General features: G+C 40.7%; 1 protein-coding gene across 1 annotated transcript; it reads left to right on the forward strand.

Moving 5' to 3' along the window:
* The first annotated feature begins 10,615 nt into the window (after positions 1 to 10,615).
* Positions 10,616 to 12,002, forward strand: LOC135937523 (protein lifeguard 4-like). The gene is made up of 4 exons (XM_065480675.1): positions 10,616 to 10,772; positions 10,827 to 11,136; positions 11,553 to 11,729; positions 11,792 to 12,002. The coding sequence occupies exons 1-4, from the start codon at positions 10,616 to 10,618 to the stop codon at positions 11,976 to 11,978; spliced, it is 831 nt and encodes a 276-aa protein (XP_065336747.1). The 3' UTR covers positions 11,979 to 12,002.
* The last annotated feature ends 8,539 nt before the right edge of the window (positions 12,003 to 20,541 follow it).

The following is a 20,541-nucleotide window of genomic DNA, read 5'->3' on the forward strand; positions in this document are numbered from 1 at the left end:
GTGGCTGAAAATGTGGAAATTTTTATTCAATTTTAAAATAAATCAATTAAATTGTAATCATCCAAGAGAAGATGTATTTATAAATTTTAGAAACGCTAGTAAAGGTGGAGTATTTTTTATTATTAATTTACATTTTATGGTGCATAAACGTTGAGGAACGTAATCTGAGGGACAGCGCTGGGTGCTCTTGCTATTTTACGATGCTAAAAAGGAAGTGACATTCCTTCAAATTTTACCATTTTTTTGCTCTTTTTATCCCTGTCCGAGGACCGGGAAGGGCGCGCACTGCACTAGCACGAATGCTGAAACCCGCGGGTCCTAAAATAACACCGCGAACGGATAACATGGGCGCACCAGGCCGCACAGGGACCCAGCCCACTCAAGGGCCACTTGTCTCCGCACGAAGGACTTTTTTTGAAACGCTAGACATTTGCCCCGTGAAGCCAAATCACGCATGCTGGAAAGGTGCGAACCAGCAAGTAGCGAGTCGGCGCCGGTGCGCCTCCCAGCCCGTTGAGCAATTTGAGCACTTCATCGAGTCACTAAACTAACCACTTTTTGCCATCTCTGACATTGGGTAGCCAGTATTAGATCTCCGAACTGCTCAAATACCTCCCATTGCTATGACACTGCTGAGAGTGCCTTAACAATGCGAGCCAACGGGCTGGTTTTATAACTGAAGTTTTCAACACATCATTTTCAGCTCAAACGATCAAGTTACCAATAAGATGATATCAGCTTGAAACATTTAAATCATTCAGGTACCTCACGAACAACACTGCCTAAAATTTATTAAAATTAGAGTACTTAATCAATCCAGAGGGAACCATTACTTAATTTTCTATCCGCATTAAATCGAGAAGATGGAATGAATAATGAATCAAGTTAAAAATCAAAGCAAGAAGGGGTACTCTCGTTGGTAATAAGAACCAATGTTTGCCCGTTTGCCCCCTTTTGCTCTCTTTCTCTCGTCACAATGGAATGATCAGCGGTTATTATTTCAAGAGCCACCCCTGCGGGCGCGATGAAAAATAAATTACGCGCGCACCGTGACGTGATTCGATTGCACAAAGCCACCCACCATTTTTCACTGTGAATTGACTCGTTCATTTGCTCGTTCGCTCGTTCGTCGCCGGTCGGTCGGGGTGAATCAACAGAGTCAGAGCAGTGTATAACCGTCGCCCTGATACAATAATTAATGGAACAACCCGATTATTATTGCCGCGAAGAGATTAATGCTGTTCTGGCGCCCCATCAACTTGAATCTCTCTCGTGATGAGAGAAGTGAGATGGAATTAATTCGATAGTTTCCTCGACTGTTTATTTGTTTGAATTTGCAAACATAACTCAACGTATGCCACATGTATTGATGAAATTCTGCTAGGGAAAAGATGAAATCTCACAGGCATCACCTTTTTGCCTGAAAAAGAGGTAAAACCCTGACAGCTCAATGGAAACAAAAAATTAATAAATTATTCGCATCGCGGCCATCACACACTCACTTTTATTATCTGCTGTAAGGGTATAAAATAACAATTTGTAATGCATCACGCGAAATGTCTTTTAATCAAAAACAGCGTTTGAAATAATATGAAGCTATATATATGGACAGGTCTCAATTTTTTAAATAATTTAAAACATCGTTAGTAAAGTAATTGAACCGAAACATGATCCTAGATTTATGAAGCTTGCAGAAAGCGTTTTATCGATGAATTTTGAGGCCACGTGAGCGAAGATTAGAGACAAAGGCCTGGCGCTGAGAGGACGCGATTAAATTAGCATCAGTGCGGTGTGCTCGGACACAATGCAAAATCAATGCGAAGCGGCTGGGGGCGAGAAATCAGATCAGCAGCCATTGCTAGGTGCTCGGCCGGCTAGCTATTATTTATGGGCCGCAAATAGGCAGCACGAACGGGCGGAGGGGTGGCCAGGGGTGGCTGCTCAATTATTGTACCTCGCGCACGCCGCATTTGCATATGAACGGATGCGCGGCGCCGATTGCTAATGACTCGAAAGTGGCCGAAAAACCATTAGCGGCACACACTCTCTCTTTGGCGCGGGGAAAAAGAATTATTCTCCTGGGTATTCTAGCCCCCTTGCGGTTCCCCTGCGGCTTTCTTGCTCTAAGTGAACTGATGCAATCGTAAAATAGCTCTCTTTTCACTATTAGACTCCACGCCAGGAAGGAGGAAAGTGCTCAGTTCAAACGGAGCTTTATTTTCATCTTGTTGTTTAAAAACAATATTTTGAGACTTGAACTATTTTCAAATTGTTTTCAGCAAAACGGGTGATTAACTGCATCACTTTTTTCAATAGCCTCCAGGACTAAGGGAATAATTATAGATGTTGATAAAATCAGTAAATAGCTATTTTTAAAATGTTAAATTCTAAGATTGCTGCAAGGAAGCCGCAAAATCGAAATGAATTCATTAAGTTTGGAAGTCAATACAGAATTGGGTCGCTGTTTTTTTCCTTTTAAATTCGAGTCTCTTTTGTTTCCATTAATATCAGGACAAAAAATATTAACTTCTCGAATCTATCCCCTCAATAGAGGTCAATTTATAAATACTTTATCAGAAATGGAGGATACTATGCTGTCCATTTTTTGCTTCAATTCGCCTTTTCCACGGCGTGCAAGGATAATTAATCGGCGCCAAGCAAAATGAGCGCGGCAAAAAGAGTCATTTTGCGCTCAATTGTGCGCTCATTTGAGGCGGAGCGGTGCTTTGTTCGCGGCACCAAAAACAAAAGGAAAGAGACTCCAGGCCTTAATTCACGTCGTCAAACGTCTCTCTTTTGTGCGCGTTGCACGCAGCGGCAACGTTTAATTCACACCTCTTCATATTTCGCTGCCCCTCGAGAATGCTTCCATTCTCACTCTCGGCAATAACACGGCCGGCGTTGATGTAGCGACACCGCTTTTCACTCTAGGCCGGAACACAGGATTACCCTTTAATTCCGCAGTCCAGGAATAATAATCGAGACCGATGTCAACAAGCACGAGTTTCGGACGGGAGGCAGCAAAAAGACATTGGTGCTTTGGAACTAGTTTACATTTTATACATGGGCTATGGGCTGTAAAATAATAAAGCTAAACTCAAAATTTATATCGGATTTGCAAATAAATTCAGACTTTCCTCAAGAAACATTTTAGCTATTTGTTTGACACTATATATAGGATTGTAAATAAAATTAATGTAAAAGGTAAATAGGAATTGGGTGCTTATTTTTTAGTTTCGTTTTCCTTCATATTGGCAAATCTTCATTTTTTGTTATGGAATGTAAAATTAATAAATATACATCTTAAGTCAAACACATCTGGTAAACAAGTGGTTTAAGTGACTAACAAAGACCCTGTCCACGAAGACAAATCCGAAGTTAGTCCAGACTAATGCAAAAACAAATAAGGTATCATGAAAAAGGAAATAAAAAACCTGTTTGCACATACGCCTTGCAGAGAGAGGGAAACTGTGCCGCAGAGCAGTCTTCCAGAGCGGGCGGCGTATCTTTCCACATCCACATTTTCAAATATAGTTCCCAATATTTGATTGCTAATAATGTAACGTGTCACTATGAACCAAGTAATGTTTGTAGGTGTAAATTCTGTGGCGAGACTTGTGAAAAATATCATATCCAAAAGAAAATTACTTTGAGAGCAGCAGTGAAAATTTGTAAAAATCGATTAACCTTTTGATGTAGAGTGTTGTACCGCATATTTTGCGTTTAATAAACCATTAATAATAATATTTGATTTCTTGCAAGAGACACGTGAAGTCTAAATAACTTATTAAAACACCAACTTTCATGATATATCTGTTGTAAAATTACCAACTAATTGAGGCCTTTTAAATTTAATTGCAGCAAAATATGAAGTTTGTTACCTTCAGGAAAAATTTCCGGCAATTCAATGCTTTTATTCAATGGAAATCGATTGTTTGACTTAAAATGCCATTAAATTTAAAGGGGAACCAAGGGGAACTACTTTATCCTTGGTGAAAGAAATAAGTCTATATATTTAGTTATATTAATTTATTTCACTGATATATAAAACATACAAAAAAAGTGAAATAGGCACATGCACAAAGCAAACATGTCGCTGAAACGTCGGCAAATTAAAAGAGTTGGTAGATTTCCTGGCTTCCGAATTCCGATCTTATTTAATATGTATTTTAAAGATGCATTGAAATGCTGGACATTTTCATCAAAGCTAACATATGTCTTTATTTCTCTATACTAGTATAAAAAAGCATCGTTAAAATTCTACAGAAAAATTAGTATTTTTAGTTATAGTTTCTTTAAGTCTACTATTTCCCGTTTTTCCACTCCACTCAATTAAGTTAATTAAAAAATTGTTGCCCATAACAAATAATAGACTTATTTATAATTGGCCATGCTCCTTTTAGTTGTGCAGCGACGAGGAACAACTCAATTTGATGACGAGTTTGTGCTGTTCTGGGGCGAAAGACTGACAGAAAACGCGGCTGGAGGCGTGATTCCCTGGCGAGACGAGTGCGAGCGCGTTGCGTGTTTATTCATTCCGCATGCATTAGACGGCGACAAGGCGAAATTCCGGCGGCGATGTTTGGGCGCAAACAGAAAACTGATACACGGCTCGTCTCGCTTTACAAGAGGAAATCTGCTCGCTATCTATCTGCGGTGCGGGCGGGCGCAGGGGGCTACCACTCTTATGGGCCGAACTCGTTCCCGCTAAGAGCTTTCCCCCCCAACCGTTGGTGTCGCGTCGGTCGCTTTAAAACAGGTCTTATGGCGGCCATATACGGTGTTTTGTGGGCGTAACTTTGTGACGTCATAAAGTTACGCCCCCCAAAACACCGCATATGGCGGCCATAACCCTGTTTTAAAGCGACCGACGCGACACCAACGGTTGGGGGGGAAAGCTCTTAGCGGGAACGAGTTCGGCCCATAAGAGTGGTAGCCCCCTGGGCGGGCGGCAGTGAGTGTGTTTCTCTGCTTCATCCATCCTCAGGGATGGCAGGGAGAGTGAGCGACCACGGATTCATAAACGCGCTGCCTGCCTGTCAGTCAGTCAGTCGGTAGATTGACGCACGCACCGATCGCTTTATTTATTAGCTTTTCTGCTCCTTTCAAAGCTGCGCGGCTCGTGTAATACGCCGATTTTTCACCCCCCGCTCGCGCAACCCACCGTCATCATTACTCCCCCCAGCTGGCGGCTCGCGATTGACGGCGTAATTTTTTCTGCCGCTGTCGAACGCGCGTATAATTACATAATTGACTTTTGCGCGTCTGTTTATCCGACCGACAGTCGTGCTCGGTTGAATTTTTCATGTTGACATTCCAAATATTGGCTTCGAGACGGGAGCGCGGCTCAAAATTCACGCTGTTTATGTTTCGCTCGCAAATACTGCGCGGTGCTCAACTCGCACACACGCGTGTCTGATCAGGCTGCAAATATTTGCACAATGGAAATTCGATTTTGCCGAGAAATGTTCGCAGAATTCTCCACTCGGCTGGATATTTAAGCTAATTCGCCTGGTCATCCGCAGGCGATCCAATCATCAAGCATTACAACGGTAATTCTAAATTTTAAAGAAAACATCTCATGCTGGACATGAAGCAGATGAGGCGAAAGGAAAGTTATTTTTGGAAAGCTGAAAACAGCAGATATGGAATTGATGGAAAATAGCTCATCGTGTTTCGATTGAGGACTGATAATAACTCAGAGTCAGAAGGTATAGGAAGATCATGAATCGGGCTACAACCAGAAGACGAGGCTAGTGAAGCAAGGAATTTCTGGTGAAAAATAAACCACTCACCATACACTGAAAAATATGTTTCTTATTTCAACTCACATATTATGACATCATCGTGTGCATATACCTTCATTGGCATCTACCAACTATTTACAATTAAAGTTTTTTGAAATAGTAAGGATAATATGCCTGACGACATTGGAGTTTTGACTTTTTTACTTCCATGTCAACTTCATTCATGTACACATTTGGGTATTAAGGACTAAATCAGTCAGTTTTGTCGGAGTACGTGAGAGTTTTCTCGGGACCGCGGCGATAAGCAGTGACCTGTCCACATAGCCACGCAAAAGTATTAGGATATTCGCATAAGGTGGCGGCCTGCACGTCCACACCTGCGTATTGGCGTGAAGCACCTGCAAGTTTAGTGCCGTGATGCAACCCTGATAGTTTAAGATATTATTAACATAAAAAATCAAAAATCTATTTGTTCAATATGTATTTTTGGCTAAATAAGGCAATTAAATTATCCTTGGTGGTTTTCGCATAAAAGTTTTATTTTTAGGACACGATTCAAGTTCAAGAAAATTGTAGTCCAAACAAATTAACACCAAGTACGAGTGAATTGATGAAACAGATTTGATGTTGTATTTCAATCAGTGCTCTCACTATTAGTGCGTAAGCAGCTGAGGATCTTCACAGGACACGGCTTATTATTTACATCCCAGTATATTTGCTCTTTATATTGATATGTGCAAATTGGTCGTTTCACGATAATAACTGAATCCAAGACCAACTTACTCAAAATCACTATTAAAGGGAATTTCAAAGAGAAAACCAAACGCTTTCTGCACTATTTTGGTTCCATCCCTGGTGGCAGACGCAATAATTAGTTCCTCCGCCATTCACACAGCCAAGCCCGAAAGCATCCTGGATCTATGAGCGACAGCGCTCTTTTGAGAGCTTAAAACTCATCACAAGTTGGGAACGATAAAAATGCGTGTTTTTCGTCAATGGATTCGCTTAAAACGAGAGATAAAGTGTCAATGGCAGCGATGGCTACTCGCCCGCGCGTGGTTTGTAATTGTATGCACAAAAGCAAAAGGTCGCGCCGAGTGCTGGCGTTTTGTTTGCTTTGTGAGCTCGCGGCGGTCGGTGGCGCGCGAGTGCTTGATATTTTATTAGGCCCATAATATTCGGAATGTGGCGGCGGCGAGCGTTAAACAGCGCTCGTTAAAAACGTATATCGTTGTTGCAACGCGCTTTACGACGACTTCCTTCTCCGCGACACTCGCACACATTATTCTTATTACACTCTCACTCACTCTCCACTTACGCCCATTGACGACACTTATTATTTGCGCACCAGATAGTATTATACTCGTTAACGGCAGGCAATTTTGCGCCTGAGGAGTTGCGAATTGAGCGCCGCGCCGAGTGTTAAGTGGATGGCGGCTAATAACAACTTCAGATTCATTGTCAGTTCGAATTTCCATGCTCAGGATGGCCCTATCAATGCGTGGAGATTTTTGCAATGTACGCAGGTGGAAGATGCTCTCAGGAATCTCCTGTGTGCAGTATGCGCGTGAGCTGTTGTTAATTAATTAATATTTTTAATAAATAAATATCTATCAATAGTATTCAAAAATTTCATTTGATTAGTTTTACTAAGTATATTAAACAGGTTGAACAATATTTTTCATTGTGAACATCATGAGACATTTCTTTTTCTATGAAATAAATTCAAGCACAGATCAAACTGATGAACTTAATAGCTTAATAAGTCAACTGGCCTCTGCTGGGCAGTCTCTAGCTGCCTTCCACTAATCGAATACCATCATGCCGGTATGGATTTGACAAGACAAGGATCCCTTCTTTGTAGAGGTCGTTAAGCATATATGTGGTACTTTCATCAAAATGTTAGTTTGAATAACCTAATACTTGCTCAAAATGGCAATGAAACAGGTCTTGCAATAAGACAAAGACAGTCCAAAAACGTGCTGGACTGATTGGCCACATATGAAAGTTGAATTTGTGAACCCCAATCGTTTCTCGTGAACATGAGTCATACAGTATGCATAACAAAGCAATTTCCTTTCAATTTTGTTTAATCATTGTAGGATTTTCAAAAAATATAAAATAAAATATTAACTTCCATATTTAGCTGGTTGACTAAATTTCCAGGAATATGTGTTTAAATTTTTCAAATAGCTTATTTAAATCTAGCAAAAATTCCTTTAGTTATTAAATTCAAAAATTATTTAATGAAACTTAAAGCCATGGAATAGATGTCCCTTGAAATCGATTTTCTTATGTGGTGTGGAAGATAGTGTGTTCAACGCAAGAATCCTCGAAAAACACACATATAGTGGGATGAAGAAATATTTCTGCTCGTCGTATCTTGCAGCATTTTTTTTACAAGCGGGCCGCGAGTCACGCGACCAAAATAAAGTGATAGCTCCGTATTACAAGGCTTATACTCGTCGTTGAATATGATTATGGAACGTGCGGCGTGTGTGTGCATACGAGGATTTGAAGCCACACACTCGCGCGCTGCCCTGGCCGCGGCCAGCATGTTTGAATAAAAAGAAGTTTTCTCCCTCCCTGCGCTGTTATCACCGGGCGAGAGCGATTTTGGAAACGGCCTTGCCACCCTCTCCGAAACATATAGCGTGCCGCGCCGAAATATAAACACGAAATTCATTCCGCGCACTAGACACAACAGCTTCCGATTCTTGTCCGACTAAAACGTTTCCGCCCGCGTATTTCTGGAGGATAATCACAGACGCGCGCACTTTTTCATCTTTTTTTTACAATCGTAAAGAGGTAGTGGAAAATTCTTTGCTGAAAATTGCGGTGGTGCGGTTCTTGTCCTTGTTTGACATTCAGCGGTTCTCTTATTCAAACACGCCTATGACCTCGGAAAATTTCACTACAAAACCACTGCTTTTTATGAATTGAATCCTATACATAAAAGTGCAATAAATCAATACTTTCTACTGTATATTTTATGGCCATTGTTTTTGAGAAGGACAAAATATTGCTGAATCAGCATTTAAAAATTTGCAACAGTATTTTATTTAAAAAAAAGTGTAATTATAAATGCTGTCGTGGCAGTTGATCAAATTTCCCAAAATTTTGAAAAATTCATATTTGTAAAAATTTTCGTCAAAATGAAATAGCCGAAGAGGAAAATTTTCAAAAAGGTTTAAACTATCAGGAAAACAACACGATTAGCTAACATTGAACTATATTGAAGAAAAAAAATATGATGGACTGCACACTTGTAAGCCGTATAAAAATATAAAGAAACATGTGACATAAAACTCTATGATGTAACTTATAAAAATTCGCAACCCTGAATTTCAACCATATTCGAAGCCATTTTCATTCAGATAAATTTTTCAAATTTATTCATGAAGTAGAAGAAAATTTGTATATGCATACCTAGATGAAGCCATTAACTGCTGCCCTATCAAATAAAGTTTTCATGGCAAATAGTGCACTGTAATAATTATATATAATAAAGTTTCATAGGGATCGGAAGTGATGGGTCGCAGTTTTGCCCCTTAAATGCGTATCCTAGGTCCACAGTGATTCGGGGTCGTTTGGTCGGAGACACGGACATCACCTTTAAGGTCGGCCAAGCGGCTGCAGAGCAGGTTATGAGCACTTTGCATCGCAAATCAGGTGACACCCATTTCCTATGCTGTGCGGCCTAATGGCGGCCGACCGGTGCGGGGGACTTTGAGCCGGAAATCATGGAAATCATTCGGCGCCATCTGAATACAATCAGGCTTGCTGCAGGTAGATAGGTTGGAGAGCTGGAGAGAGATAGCGCGTTAAATATTCATCGGAGATTATACCTGGCTGCCCTGCCGAAACCGATTGTTATTTGTTGGGCGATCAAAGCGCTTCCTTTGTTTGTATTTGGAGCGAGTGGATGCAGGCAACAACTCACATTATGGAAAATTGATCGCTCGCTCCGTGCAGCTCTGCTCACGTCAGAAAGCAAGAGCAATTTGCAATTACCGAGTATTGCGATTAAAGTCGAGGATTTCTCGCCAACGAGCAGCGCAGGTATCTCGCTCTCCGCTTTAATTAGTGCAATGGTAATCACAAACAATATTGAATGGCTCTCTCTCTCTCTCTCTCTCTCTCTCTCTCTCTCTCTCTCTCTCTCTCTCTCTCTCTCTCCCTCGCTGTGTGTTTGTGCCATTTGTAGCCAGCGCGGCCAACATGAAAAGCATTGCTGCCGTAATATTACATTAGTTCCGCGGCAATAGTCAGAAGCTGAACAAACAGACCGACAAGAGCTGCTCCATCATGTAATAACTGTATTTCGGGGGAGGGGGGGCAATGTTTACAAATAGCAGAGTGCCTTTGCTTTTTCCGTGTGTATATTCGTTTTTACCCACTCACTCGCTCTCCAAAGGATGCATCAATCAAAACAAAGCAAGAGACAAATTGCTTTTAGTATCAATACTGTCGTGAGAATAAGGGGAGAGTCGCCCAAAATCAATTGTGAAAAGACTTATTCATTCAGAACTGAAGAGGAATTTTTCATCAATCGAAAATATGAGGGGGTTCTAATTTATCAGAAATCATTGACAACTTATGATTAAGGTCACTGTTTTTTATTATAATTTTTTACTTCTGTCTCCTGTAGAGGATATTTACCTTCCTTAAAATTGTTGATTATTAGCGAGTTTCTATCTATCTTTTTGCTACCTAGTTTGCTTACAAACTTGATACATGAAATATATTTGCTGTAAAAATTATTTTCAATTGTTATTTTTCACAACAATTCACCATTGACTAACAATGTACGAAGAAAAGATTCTGTTTATGTCCACGCACTGCATATTTATACTGGTCCGACGGCTATGTCCACTTATCCTCCCAGGACTCCACCTGCAGAGCAGTACGTGCAGGGTTTAATCCATTTTGTCCCTGAGGTGAGCAGAGGAGGATATGCCGCCGCTCATTACTATCAGCCAGGGTGGCCTGTTAAAAGCCCAAGAAACGAATCTCCACCTTCAGGTTATTTTAACAACCGCTTTAATCGGAAGGAAAATTAGATGCGGTTTGTCGCAGGCATGGAAAGGAGTTTCTCAGACAAGACAGTGCGTCGTCGCTTCATGGTCAAGGTGTACTCGATGCTCAGCCTGCAGCTGATCGTACTGTTTGGCAGCTGCCTGGCCGTCAGGACGGTGCCGCACGTCGAGGAGTTCGTCAGAGCACACCCTGAGCTGATTTTGATCGGCTTTGTCTTACAGTTCACCCTGCTGCTGCTGATGTGCTGCAACCCAAACATGCTCCGCTCTCATCCTTTGAACCTTTTCATCCTGACCATTTTCACACTGAGTAACACGCTTTCCATCAGCGCAGTGTGCGTCATATTCAGGTTAATCAGACGAATTGAGTGCCAAAAAATATCCAAAATTTACCGAGAAGAATATCACATGAGTAACATTCATATAAGGTAAATATTTTCTTTATCGTATATCATACCAAGGATTCAATCTTACTCAAACTACAGATTTAACAAAGGGTCAAAGAAATAACGCCAAAAGGGATAAATAATTTATTTTTGCCTTCTTAGGGATTCCAACTGAAACAAAATAATGAAACTTTATGCGATGATTATTTTCTTGAATTACCTTTTGGTGCCATAAAAATTTACCATTTTAAACACCAAAAGAGATCAGGACGCCTTTTAAAACTAGGCACACAAATAAGTTGCTTTTGAAAAATAATTTTTGGTGACTTAATGGGCTAGTGAGACTATCAGAGTTTTTTACTTTACATTGCAAATTTCAGAACGGACACTCTGTTGTACACAATCGGAGCCACCCTAATGGTTTTCATGGTGCTAACGCTTTTCGCAGCGCAGACCTGCATTGACTTCACCGTGTGCGGAGGAATAATGCTGACTCTTACCTTCCTGCTATTGTTGCTCGGCCTAATAGCCATATATGTCCATCAGGACACCCTCTTGTAACCATAATTGCCAAGGCTCGAGTTCACAGTAGAGATTGTTGCTGTCCCTGTCGTTCTAGGTTGGTTTACCACGGTATCGGCGCCTTTCTATTCTGCGCCTACATCGTCTACGACACGCAGATGATCATGGGCGGACGCAGGTACGCCCTTTCTCCCGAGGACTACATCATGGCTACAATTATGCTCTACATGGACGTTGTCAATGTTTTTCTCAACATGCTTGGCATTATCAACTACAACGGATAATCTCCATCGAAACCTATATATTATTTTTTTCATTGCTCAATAGTCGATTATTTATTTTACGCAAAATTGGTCAACATTAAAAATGCGTGACTTTGACTTTGTCTGCTCACCTCAAAACATTATCACTTTTATATGGGTGTTTTTCTCTGTCTACAGTCTACAGCCTCCCCTCAAAATTCCTGTATATTCTCTGTTGAACTTCATACCAAGTTTCATATAGAAAGATTTTAAATTTCGCAAAAAGTCTAAGGCTACTACTTCCTTCTATTCTCATCAGATCGGTTTACATATCAGCAACTCAACTGGACGTCCTTTCCAAGTTTTACAAAGTCTGGCACTCGCGCAAACAGAAACTCACCACTGCGACGAGAGAATATTTTGCGGCGCCTTACTCGGAACTATGGTGATGCTGTAGATCAATTTCCGCTGGCACATGCAAATAAGAGGCGGCTGTTTTGGTGCCGGGAGCAGCGAATCAATTATTAGCAGTCTGATTTGATTGACTCGGTGATGGCAACAAATCGGCTCTTTCAGCAGCTGGTCACGCGACTGCCTTTTAATTGTTTCCAGCCGGGCAATTAATTCGAATTGCCTCGCATGTCTGCGGCCCATCTAGCAGAGGCAGAGGGGAAAAATCGAAAAATTCCACGAGTGCGATTCGGACGCAACAAAAATAATATAATTACTTTTGCACGGCTTGCGGCTGCCGCCACCGCCGCGTGATCCTCTTAAATGAGAACGAAAGCCGACTACACGTGAATTTAATCCACTTTTTAATCCAGCCAGCTCGCCGGGCGTGCAACTTTTTAATAAGCAAAGGCGATTATTCTAAATATATATGCGCTCGCGCGGGAGAAGAGCCGAGAGCATGAGAGAAGAGCCGGCGAACACCTCTTTCATTCCCAACTTCACGGGCTGGCTTTTTAATTTAAACAAACCCCTTTAACCTCTGTCTGACACGCCACTCTCAGCTTTGATTGAATTCCCGACGCCCAGACTGTTTTCGCTTTTGCAGCGAAAGCAATCGCTAAAACGTTTCTTTTGATCTTTTAATATAAAAATGTTCTGCAATTTTGTCGGCACCGGTGTCGCGCAGGTTGCATAATTTGGAATACTTTGCTGCTCAAGCGCAAGGAAAAGTAATACTATGTGTGCGAGTGAAATTTATTCAAAACAGGAAAATCAACCCCTGTGGCTTCTAGCTGCCGAGGGGGAAATATGCCTCGCCAGCAGCAGGCATTAAAGAAAATTGGACCGTCTTAAGTGTCTGGCTGGTTATATCTCACAATCGCAAAAGCTGACTAACTCACTTTGTGGAAAAGCCATCACCATCATTTGGCTGCGAGACCGAATTATTATACTCTCGTTTTGGTGCGGCGCAAAAAACGCAACCAGCAGATTTTCAATTAAATTAGCCAGCCGTCCGGGGACGTGACACAATATTGCGTTACACAGTGTGGCATACGAGCAGCTTGTTCTTCAATCAAATCTTGTACTCCAATTTTTTATTGCGTGCATGATTCAAATTTTAATCTTCCTGGCAATGCAATGAAAAAAATGTCGGAAATTCAAACAGGAAAGAAAGGGAAATAATTATGTATTTATTTCATAATTTTATAGAAGTAGAAAATAAACTCAAGAAGATTTCTAATTAAAAATCCATATAGTCATTATTTGAGGAATATGGATGTTCTGATGCTGACTTGCCATATATGGAATTAAAAATTAACCACAAAATGCTAAATATATCAATTGAAAAGATATTGAAGAAATTAGTATTGTGAGTTATGGGACTGCCTTAACGGATCGTAAACAATATCGTTTCAAATATTACTTGAAAAGTTGGTTGCAGTATCAAATGAAATTTAATTATTTCGCAGAGTACCTATCGCAACGTGTGCATTTGTTTAGCATGTTTAAGACCTGCCAAAGGTAAAAATCAAGGAAACTGCATCCTATTTTCACATAATCAACCATTAAGATTAGCTGGACCTAGAGAGCATGGTTTGGACAGGTAACATGAACATTCCGCACACTTCAACCTCGAATGTAAATAAACAGCTTTGCGAGTGTTTCACGCCCCTTTCCATTCACCCTTGATCTGCTGCAGCGGGCGTAATTTGCTTGCAAATGAGTATTTTTGCGAAATTCTGGCCGTCGGCAAACAAACGCAGAGGCATAATAATTTTCCGGTCGAACGGCGCCGAAAGCCAGTCGCCGCCTGCCATGCGAATGTGCGGCTATTTACGCAGCGCCGAACGTGCAAAACGGGTAAATGTCGCGCATTCATCGTTTGGCTCTTGTTCGTTCGTTGTGCAAGCAAACCTTTGAAATTTCCCAATTAATCAGCTCTGCAGCCAGCGAGCGCCGCTTTAATCCTCTTAAAACAGATTCGATTGAGTTTCCATTGTTCGCCACGTGGTTTTTAAAATTGTTTACTCGCTGGCTCATGCGGATTAAATTTTTGACGTTGATTTTGATAATTGTTGTTAAGTGTGGTTGATTATTGATTGTCTGCGAAAATATGCACGAGATACAAGATTGCGAAATTGAATTTTTTCTAAAATTAAGGGATAAAATATAATCTGGATGAAAAACCAATAATATGTATTTACCGAACTAAGTTTACGTGACAGTCTTACTAAGTTCTTATTATTTGGTCTGAGCAATTTTTTATTAAAAATCACTAATCAAAATGAATTTTATCCACCCAAAGTCATATTATTTGTAATGATATTTTTAAGGTGCCACAATATGATCAGTAAAAAAGAATATCTAAGGCAGACGGAGTAGTTATCAGTTATTGACAAAATTGTTTCGCTTGACGAGGTCCTACTATTAAGATTTTAGTTTCGGACATTTTCCTTTAAAAGCTACCAATCCTTATATTTATTGCTTTATTTCAGTGTCGGTCTCTGAAACCCTAAATGAACAAAACATAATTTTTAGCTCGTAGAGGAGAAGCTTGTCCCCACATAGACGAGCTCTTAAGGAGGCCGTTAAATTTTATTAAATCACGTTCTAATTAAAATCCAATTTACTCAGCGTTCTCACGCTCTGTGAAATTAAAATAACAATGAGTGCATTTTTCATTCGAAACGTGCTGTCATTACACCGCAACAGATATTTTTTCAAACTAGGCTATTGTTGCGAGCAGCGCGCCGCTTTTTGTTATCTCCCCCTCAGCTAATGTGCAATCCTTTGACAATGACGCACGCGTAATCTGTGCCGATATCATTACACTTGGAATAAAGACGCCTGCTGCTGCTGCTCTCGATATTCACTCGCTCACTGCAGCCACTAAATATCACTTAATTGAATCTGTATAGAGAGCTGCTTGTTCCCCTGGTCGGTTATCTCGGTGCAGAGGATGTGCTCGACGACAAGAAAAGAGTAGCGGCGCATCGTCAACACTGCCTGCCCCAGGGCTCATTCATACCCAGCGTGATTTATGCCTTCACGTGACGGCATCAGCGTGATAATCTATTTTGGGGGAAAACGACGAGTTTGTCACGCGGAAAATTGCAGAAGGCAGCTTGCCGCCGACGCCGGCCTTGCTCAGAAGGAATAATCGGGGTTTTCTACGGATTTCTAATCAAAATAGCAGAGGTTTAGTTTCAAAATTTAAGTTTATTATGATAACTTTAAGTTTATGATAACTTGAAAATAAGTAACAATAAATGTGAGAGTAAAAATTGGCTATGATGCCATTACTGAATTGAAAATAGTGGCATAAACTAAAAATCAATCGATTCAAATTTTTCGGAAACTAAAATAAACGGTGAAATAGCTATAATTTGTGTGGAATCTAATGAAGATGGGTGACTGCATGAATCAAGTTTAAATAATTAAATCTCACGATCTTGTGGCACCTTCTCGCCACTACTGTCCTACTACTTTGCATTTAACCTGTATCGCCAGGTGGCAGTACAAAGGTGTTCGACAATCAGTGCACCCTTACTGCACCTTCTCCCCCACTGCACCTTAAGCCTCGCACGACAGCAGTCGCAACACAATATTGTAGTGGCGAGAAGGCGCCACAATCTCAAACTGTAAATTCATTTATTATGGGCCCGCAGACCTCATCAGCATCACTTTTTACCTTCAAAACAAAATTCTTGCCACATGGTTAGCTGGCAAGGTAAGCTTAAAGGTAAAATCATTATGATGTCTGCGGGGCTGAAATAGCTGTTAATTATATACGAGAACGTGGGATTCAATTTTTCACTTCAGATTTAATTATATCTACCCACCCTGAATCAATTCCGTGCAAAGTAGACGAGCCAGCATCTCTAAAATTCATTGAAATCTCGAATCCAAGTTCTATAATGAAAATGTTCCAAATTTAGTGGCAAAAATGTTAGGATTAAACATTATGTCAGCAAACTGAATTATTTACATGCTGATGAACAGAACAAATACATATTAAATAATTGCAATAAATTTATACTTTAAAAAGCAATAAACAAGAGCAAACAAGATATACGTTCTTCAGGTTCTTCACCAAGAAGTTGTTTATGATACAAAAATTATTGTGATGTTTCAGGACTGATATTCTTTGGAAGAGCGTCACCAACGCCATTTTGTCCTATTTTTCATTCACTAAGTGATGTCTAAAAACAATCATTCCTAAGGTGTTTTCGAACAAGTGGAGCCAATCTTACTAACAGTGTGCAATATCCCATACTTAACGTATTTTCCGTTAGCCCTAAGTATTTGATGGGTGTAATAAATTTTGTGAACCAAACTATAGCTGCAATGAATTTTCCAAGGACTAATATCAATAAAGCTGAACGTGCGATAATTTTCCCATCCGATCTGATTGCTTACTTTGGAAGGTGTGCTTGATCGTTTCGTAAATACGCACGATCGCACTCCTGAAGTCGTCTGCCTTGGCTGCGCCGGCATACGGCGTTTATCAATCACGCGAAAACAACATTCTGCACGCAATTCGGCCAAAGTGCTTGTGCTGCTCCTCCAACCCACCGCCACCCCTTTGCTCCGCGCTGTGTGCGTGTTTCCACCTTTTCAGGACAGAGAAGAAGGGAACAAAAAGTTGTTCTCAAATTGCCGCCGGCTGCAGTCAAATTTTCTCGTTGCCTCAATTGGATAGGGAGAGACTGGAAGGAAAAATATCGAATTTTATCTGTGTAGGTTGTAGATAATTTTCAGAGAAAATGTCACTGACCAATTTGCAAAAGAGCTCTCTGAATTTCACCCGGTTCCAACGATTTAGAGTGCCAGACGATCCTGAGAGCTAAAATTTATTTTTCTTGCTGAGTTTTTGCACCGATCTTCGTCCCTGCATTTACATCTATTTCGCGAAATTCGGCGTGCAATTTCTGGAGGTAGTGCGGCTTAATGAGGTGCTTGACTGCACTCGAAAAATGGTGCGTGCACTTTCCTTGCTGACCGCTCGGGACCTTTTCGGCCGACTCTTCTGCTTTCATCGAAATAATAGCGGCAGTAATTTGTGGCACTTATGCCCAGAGGCACATCATCATCTTTTCAGCGCGGCTGGCCGGGTAATAGCGGCCGCGTGTTCTCTGCTCCTTCTTCCTCCCTTATCTGCTTCTAGGCCGCGCTTTTTTCCCCGCCTGCCACTTAAATCAAATGCATGCGCCGTCGAAAGAAAGATTTGCATGCAAACAAGCGCAATTATGCCATCAGCGCCTGAAATATTCATCATCTCTGCATTTTCCAGGGTGGTCATTCGCGGCCAGCGCCCTTATTCCGTCTTCCTGCTTTCTCTTTTATTGCTAAATGATCCAATCCTTCACCGGAAAAAGCTTCGCAGGCATTTTGAGATATTTCTATTTCCCCAGCTAGTACGTGTACAGTGCTGAATAAAAATCTTGCATTTTCTCTATTTTAAATAAAAGGAAAATGCAGCACTTTGCTGTCTCGAGTGGTTCAAATTAAAGAATTAAAATTTGTGCCAGTTGTTGTCAAGGGATTATCAAAGAAGTCAATTTGGAATGCATAGTTTAATTGTGCCTGAGTTTCCTTTTTCAAATTGCTGATATAGTATGCATAAAGGCTGCAGGTTAGTGATTCGTTTAGGAAGCATTAAATTTCGCTAATAATTTTGTCATGGGTTGCTGCAGGTAATAAAGCTAAAAATGTCTAATTTCTTCGAAATGATTTTCTATAAATTTTTAGTATCAATTTATAACACGTTTTTTGGAGTAATAGTAAACTAAATTTGATTGAATTTTGCTTTTCGGTGCAAAAGTGAGTCAGCCGCTGCAGATGAAAGTTCACCTTCAGTACGGCTAGTTTGTTCGCGTTCACATAGGTTTATTGTTGTTTTTCCGCTTGCTTTACGGTTAGTTAGGGGCAGGCTCTAGTGGTTTCGCGGTGGCGGCTCCCACCTTTAACCCAGCATGAGCCAACACGAGCAGCCACTTTCTCTCTTTCCCCGAGGACTCTGGGCCGCTTTTAGCTCCATTTGTGCACAGCGTGTGTGTGCGATTAAAATGCGCGCTCGCCGGCCAAAATAGTTTTCAGCCGAAGATTTAATGCTTCTCGCCACGCGAATAAACGCTCGCTTGGCTGATGATTTCGCACTCTGTTTTTCTTTGTCCGTTGCGCCTCACCTGCCCCTCAATCGCGCCCCCGTCTGTTTGTTCAATTAAAAGCTATGGTAATTTTTATTTATCCACCACGCCTGGCCATCACGCGAGCGCCCACGCTGCATGCGCTCTTCAAACAAAGCGGGGTAATCCATGCAAGGAATATCGTAAAGGTACACTTTAAACCAGGGAAGCCCACAATTGTAATGATATAACAACTTTGTACTTTTTGAACCGATTAAGAATTCTTAAACGATATTAAGGTTGCATATAAAAATTGTTGTAAAATATCTTCCAGCGTATCTTGTGTCTATGTTGTTAAAATGTTAAAAAAATCATATAAGTTTAATTAATTACTCTACAATTTTTATCAAAGAGATAACTGAGAAACCATAATGTTGCAATGCACATACCCTTTTTTCCTCTCACGGCCCAACAACAAAGCAATCTCAAATGGGTCTTGTCTGCGGTGCTGAGTCTTCTCAATCCACTCGTTGTTTGAAGTTGACAATATGAGCTTTCAGAGCAACCTTTCGCAGCCTGTGTCCATTTTTTGTCACTGTTAATTTTCTTTTAACCTTCCAACAATGGAATTTGGTTTGCATCTTTCAAATTAAAAGGAGAAGGAAATATTAGGAACATTTAATTTTGCAAAATTTGCTGTCTGCAACACAAGCCGTGATTTTCTTCTTCATATCTTTCTTATACTGCTTATTCTCTTCATCAGAAGAAAATGACGTGGGTCGCAAGAGCACGAGCAAACACAGATATCCCCTTTTTAGCCTATCAATGAGCTTAGGATGCATTAAATCTTTCGAAAAAGCAAACTAAACTAAATAAAGTGCGTAAACAAGCGTTGGCGGAAAAGATTTACAAGTATCACGTTTTGTTAGCTAACTTATTACATGTGATAGCGACATTAAACACGATCGCAGACGTGCACCGTAAGATTTAATGTGTTTGCGTTTGAGCAGGCCTGATTTGTGATTTATATTTCACTGCAGCGCATGAGCATCATCAGAATAAAAATAAACCCATGTGGATATCGCGTTCCGTCACTTAATTATGTGCGTTTTCGTTTTCATGGCGCGTGCATTATTTAAGGGCGAGGGTGCAGAGCCACCCCAGACGAATGAATCATAAGCCGGGCTTCTCCCCTGGATAATTGCAACTCGCTGAGCCCGAGGGACATTTTCCAAACCCAAACACAATTATGTGTCTTAATCCTCTAGAATCATTAAGAGAATTATACAAAAGAATCAAGAATAATATGGAAGAGCTTCCATGAAAAGTTTAAAAAATAGCAGTTCAATTATTATAGCCAGTGAAATTTAAACCTTTTTATAAAATGTTGTGACGTTGATCGTCAAGGGAGTCTCTGATGCATAATAGAGTTTTTGGGTCCAGTAAATTGTTTTCAATATGATAAATGCAATATTTGGCACACAGTGTGCACATAAGAGTTAAATTATTTAAATAAATCACGATTTTAGTTTAGGTTAAAGTTAAAGTTTTTATTATTTGGATTATTTGTTATTCCTGTAATATTACATAATTGAGCTACAGTCCTGAAATTGGAGCATCTCTCAAAAAGTTAATTGCTTCTTTCCACGAAACGGCTGTGCGGACTTCCTGACTACGACGCGATGGCGCGCATCACCAAGGGCCGCGTGCACCGCGGCGACAACCCTCTGCACCCGCGTTTGCAGCAGCCACCGACATGCACCGAGCTCGGCCAAAGTGCGTTCGACTATCGAGTTGTGGCGGAGTGGAATGCTGCATCACCCGCAAGTTTTATTAACATGAATTTATATCGACTAATTGTGAGAATAAACAAAAATTAATTATTATTATTATTATTTAACTGTCGTAAACACCTAATGATGCACAAAGAAATTACCACGCTAATGGGGTACGTTCTGGAAGTCGAATAATCGATGATGGGCACGTTGCAAAGTTATGCTAGGCGCATTGCGAAAGAAGGAGCC

Source organism: Cloeon dipterum, chromosome 2 (assembly GCF_949628265.1).
Source record: "Cloeon dipterum chromosome 2, ieCloDipt1.1, whole genome shotgun sequence".
In the NCBI taxonomy this organism is placed as follows: domain Eukaryota; kingdom Metazoa; phylum Arthropoda; class Insecta; order Ephemeroptera; family Baetidae; genus Cloeon; species Cloeon dipterum.